Here is a 5,661-nt window from a genome sequence, read left to right on the forward strand (position 1 = left end):
AATTTTAGGCCAATGATCTTAATTTTTATTGTCCCGTGTGCCTAGATGAATCATGTTCTTTGGACAAAGTACATGAACGTTATACTGACATTAGGCTCTGGTACAACTTTCTTCACTTAAATGAGAGTAAGTCTGAGGTTCTGATTGTAGGTTCTCCCTTGTCACCAACCTTTGCTGGTCAGCTATGTTCCCTGTCCTCAAAGCTTGATGATCATGTTAAGGGTCTAGGAGTAATTTTGGATTCATCACTAAATTTGAATAAACAGATCAGTGCCATCGTGAAAGGTAGCTTTTTTATTTTTTATTTGAGATCAGTTGCTAAAATTGTGCATTTTCTTTCCAGCAAAGATTTGGAAATTGTGGTTCATTCCCTTATTTCATCTAGGTTATTGTGATTCTTTATATATTGGTCTCTCTCAGACTGCGTTAGCCTGCCTGCAGCTAGTGTAAAATTAAACAGCGAGGTTTTTGATGAGAGCAAGAAAGAGAGACCACATTACCCCTGTACTGGTATCCTCAGGCACGTGCACACATAGACACAAAAGGGGGCTTGAGCACCTGCCCTTTTTCTTCCTCGAGAGAAAGTGCTCTTTTTTTCCTGGGGAGTGTCTTTTTTTTTTTTGAATATATGTATAGCTATGGTGATGAACAAAAGACTAAAAGCTACCTGTGCCTCGAATTTACAGCTAATTACCCAAAAGACAAATAGTTAATTTGTCTTGCTAACATCCATGACTCACGAGAGCTACATGATTCAGTTTATTAAAATGCATTTAGAATGATCTCAAAATTCAAGATATGGGGGCAGAAATGTATATATTTATATCATTTCATGTAGTTAATCAGTATCATGCGAAGACTGACGTTTTTTCCACCAAAAAGCAGCATGATTATAAATGTGATATTGATTTTATACAGCAGTTCAATAAACAAGAATTTAATATTAAGATACTTACGCTTTAGACAATATTGACTGTTTTTGCTCTATTTCGCCAACAGATATAATTCCAATTTGCATCTTTTGACACATGACGGTATTTAGTTCCTGAATGAATCAACCGTTTAAATGATTCGGTTCAGTCGCAATGACTCACTTATTAACAGTGACTTGCTGCCACCTGCAGGTGGTTTTAATTTCACATATAAAGTATATTTTCATTTTTTTAAATTTTTTTTTATAATTTCAACGTTTTATGTTTAAAATATCAAAACAGTATGAATGCATTTGTAACTGCAGGTTAAATACATTCATGTCCTGCATTAAGCAGTGTGTAAATGCATCTAAATGCCACTTCTAATGCAGCTTCTGTGTTTTCTCTGCATTGCAAAGATGGATTTTGTCAATTCTGATTGGGTAAAAAGGTAAAGGTAAAGGTAAGGTAAAAATCTATTTAAACTTATTGGAAAATATTAATTTCTATCACTGCTGTGAACTGATCACCACACAGAATATGAAGAATATCAAAAATTTTAGGAGTCAGCTGTCCACGGCAGTCCTTAAGATATCAGCACAATAACACACTCAGCAAAATATCATCTAATTATCGTTATCAATAAAATCCCAGAAAATATTAAGATATATTTTTTTGTCAATATTGCATACCCCTAATATATCTGATATATCTATTATATAATTCATCCACCTTCTGGATTAACTGGAACTGAGATTGTGAGCCTGTCAGCCTGACCTCACAAATACTCTAGTCTAGTGAATGAATGGGCAAAAAATTACCCCCAAAACGTGTGGAAAGCCTTCCCAGAAGCTGTTATACTGTAGTTGCAAAGAGGGGAACAACACCATAATAATAATGTCTATATATTTAGATTGCAACATCATTTAAATCCCTGTTTGCATAATAGTCAGGACTGCGTTTCTCAAAAGCATCGTAAGATAAGTGGATCGTAGAGACCATTGGTGGCAATGGTTCTACGATCTACTTAGGGTTACGATGATTTTGGGAAACACAGTCCAGGTCTCTCAATAGTTTTGCTCATAGAGTGAATAATATTCATTTAATTAATAATTGAATATTCATTCAATTGATTAATATTTAGTATTATTTAATAACCTGAAGAAATAACCTGTATGTAATTAATGTAATTGTTGGCTAAAAATCTTTCCAGATTTTCTTGCCTGTAGATACCCTGTTACAAGTAATAATAGCCACGAGTCTGGACAGAACAAAGGATCATCATTATAACTTACTTTATTGATGCAAAGGGTACATACAACATCCACTACAACATTACTTTCGGAAGATATTACTAAAAAAGAGAGAGAGAGAGATAAGTTATGTAACATGTATGCGTGTGTGTGTGTGTGTTGGCTTTTCTATGATGGCGGCTGGGGTTTGGCTGCCATGATCAGTCCCTCTGGCCCCTCAGACAAGGAATTCCCAGAGTAACGTCAAGAAACTGCGTGACAGCAGCGGCAGTCGTAGGAAGAGGAGTGTGATGTACTGAGTGATCGTCTGCAACGAAGCCCTATCTGAGCAGTATGCAGCTAAAACCAGCGTGTCACACCCCTGTGCGCCTGCATCGCTGTGCAGGCGTTTACCTGCAAAAGACAAACATATGGTTATTCTTGATGACCTCCTCTCAGTAAGTTTGTGTCAGGTTGCTCTGCAGGTTCTTCACTCGTACTAACCTTCCTCATCCTCCTCCGCCCATAGGAGGAGGGGTGGGACCCGCACCGTGGTTTATTCTGCCCATCCGTCTGCGCCCAGGGAATCCAGGAGGACTGCAAGAACATCACAGTGTAAACACACAGAACCTGGCCACGTCATGACTACAAACGCAGTGGTTCTGCTGATGAAGGGTTGAGACGTACCCTCTGCCATCGCTGAAGCGAGACGATGCACTGCTCTGTCTATCTTTAGACAGATCTGGCTGAACGAGAGACTGGAAGCTGTGGAGACATTATACAGATCGTTAGCGCGGGCAGGTCGATCATCACTAGTACTAGTGCTCCTAGTGATCGGAGCAAACCTCTAACACTAAAGCTGTCTCCCTGTCCACTATATAGTGCACTATATCGGGTGCCAGTCATTGTGTAGTGCTGTCCGAATTCTGAGTGAACTACTTCATTCGTTCACTACTTTTTTACCCACAATGCATTCTGATTTGGGTGTACAACCGATGTACACTCGCTGAAGCACTAGTTCCCACAATCCAATGCGGAGAGGCGACGAGCTGGAAGAGAGAGCGGGAGTGAGCGAGATGCTGTTTACATCTTTCTTATTTCTGCTTTAACATTTATTTCATACATTATTTATATTAAAATATCTTATGCAAGCAGTTTAATATTTTACTACTTTACTAAGGTGGCATCATTGTTAACTTACAAAAATTATGATAATTTAATGTTCGTTAATCACCTGAAGGTAGTGTATTCATGCTGCTGTAAAATTAACGGTCGCATGGGGCGCTCTACGGTCGTCTTATCGGAGCGCAAAACGCTGCTCGGGAGAGTTTCAAGATACTAAAAATAATAAATACATATAATTATGAACGTGTTAATGTGTGTTTATTTTTGTTATCAGTATTTTACTAGCATTTAATGATTATGAACATAAAAGCATTACAAAACAAATTAATAATATACCATCGATGAAACCACAAAGCTGACGGGAGGCATGTATAATTATAAAGTCATTTTGAGTGTTATTGCTATTGATATTATTTTCTAAAATAAGATACATGTAATATAAAAGTGCATATGTGACGAAAATGTTTCTGCGACAGCGCAGCATATACTGTACATCACCATCCGAATCCGTTCACTCCTTTCTGATATAGTGCACTGAACTGCCATACACTACATAGGGATTAGTGAATGAGTGAGCGATTTCAGACACAGCTTATGCGTTTAAGTTGAGAGTGTGTTGTCCTGCAGCACTTCTGCTCCAGACACGAATGCTTCCTCAAATCCGTGTGAGAGAGTGTCAGGCCAGTTGACAGAATGGTTCCCTGCTTTAAGGCCTTGCAAACGTGTATGTTTGGTTTTCTGTGAGATATTTAAGCAATGGCATGTAGGATTGCGTCTGTTCTGAATATTTTATCACCACCTACTGACGTAATTATGATGTAACTTGCATATATTCATTTATTTATTAAAGCAATAGTTCACTCAAAAAAAAAAAAAAAAAAAAAATATATATATATATATATATATATATAATAATATTTGCTAAACATTTGAAAAAAAAAAAACTCATCTGTATCTTGGATGGCCTGTGTGTAAGTAAATTTTCAGCAAATTTTCAATTTAGGCAAACTATTCCTTTAATGCCCTATCAGCATCAACGGCTATGTTTACAGCAAAAATATGAAATTGTAATAACACATACAAATAAATGGTATAAAACCTTTCAGTTTAATATTTGACACACATTATACAATTTTACACAGTTATGTATATCCTTACCAGTTCCTTATTCACCCTTATTTCTGAATAAAAAAAATGTCCTAATAACATTAAAAGCAGGACAGTCCAGTAAAATATGCTCAAGGTTATTTGAAAGAAAATAGCATACTGATGGCTGTTCACCTTTCAATATGTGTAGGTCTTGAGTGAACATACAGTTTGATCATGACTTCAAAATGAAAGCAAAGAAAGAATGTTTCATTTACAACAGGGTTGACTACTCTTCATTTATGAACACATTCGTCTTATACTTATTGATCCTTTTTTTTTTTTTTAATATACATTCAGTATTGTTAAAAATCCATATAAGTTCAGTATCAGTATCACCACTAGCCTGCGGAAAGAGTAAATTCCCACCACTAATACACAGACTGACAGTCTGTCTGGAACCTGATCTTAAAGGGGTCATATGATGCGATTTCAAGTTTTCCTTTCTCTTTGGAGTGTTACAAGCTGATTGTGAATAGATAAGATCCCTGAAGTTGCAAAGACTAAAGTCTCAAAACCAAAGAGATATTCTTTATCAAAGTTAAGACTCTGCCACGCCCCCCTAAAACGGCTCGTTCTAACACGCCCCCACATATCTACCTCACTATGTGGAAATATTAGCATAATGCCGCCCAAATGTGCACGCAAAGAAAGAAGGCATGGTTTCAGTAACCGCAGTTAGTGTTGAAGCAGCATGTCAGGGAGACGCTGTGTGTTTCTAGGAGAAAGCAGAAGCACTTTATTTGGTCTACCGAAAGTAGATGCATTTAGGAATCTTTAAGATTACTTACAACAGAACAGCAATGCATTTTATAGACGACCGTTTCGTGAACCTAGGAGAGGAGGTAATTCTGACTTTGCTATCACAATCTGGCGCTTCTGAATCAGCTACTGTTTTGTTACTAGTTTAAGTATTTGCTGTTGACTGTTCAAATGTGGAGTTTTGCGCATCATGTGTGAGAGAGAGTGAGAGTGAGAGAGAGAGAGAGAGAGAGAGAGAGAGGGCAGGTCGATCATCACTAGTACTAATGCTCCTAGTGATCGGAGCAAACCTCTAACACTAAAGCTGTCTCCCTGTCCACTATATAGTGCACTATATCGGGTGCCAGTCATTGTGTAGTGCTGTCCGAATTCTGGCCAATCGGCCAATCACAATGCACTGAGTCAGCTGGCCAATCAGAGCAGACTGCACTTGTCGGAAGGAGGGACTTTGTAGAAAACGAAGAGTTTGAGAGAGGCGGGGCATA

General features: G+C 37.8%; 1 protein-coding gene across 1 annotated transcript in view; it reads right to left on the bottom strand.

Moving 5' to 3' along the window:
• Positions 1-2,194: 2,194 nt before the first annotated feature.
• The window catches only part of LOC107594974 (selenoprotein K-like), a 4,865-nt gene continuing 1,398 nt past the window's right edge, over positions 2,195-5,661 (bottom strand). Inside the window, exons 3-5 of the mRNA XM_016285223.1 lie at positions 2,831-2,908; positions 2,648-2,740; positions 2,195-2,557 (exon numbers count right to left, since the gene is read on the bottom strand). Coding sequence (XP_016140709.1) covers positions 2,554-2,557; positions 2,648-2,740; positions 2,831-2,908 — 175 coding nt within the window. The 3' untranslated portion in view covers positions 2,195-2,553. The remainder of the gene's footprint in view (positions 2,558-2,647; positions 2,741-2,830; positions 2,909-5,661) is intronic.

This window comes from Sinocyclocheilus grahami, unplaced genomic scaffold (assembly GCF_001515645.1).
Source record: "Sinocyclocheilus grahami isolate Dianchi unplaced genomic scaffold, SAMN03320097.WGS_v1.1 scaffold194.1, whole genome shotgun sequence".
In the NCBI taxonomy this organism is placed as follows: Eukaryota; Metazoa; Chordata; class Actinopteri; order Cypriniformes; family Cyprinidae; genus Sinocyclocheilus; species Sinocyclocheilus grahami.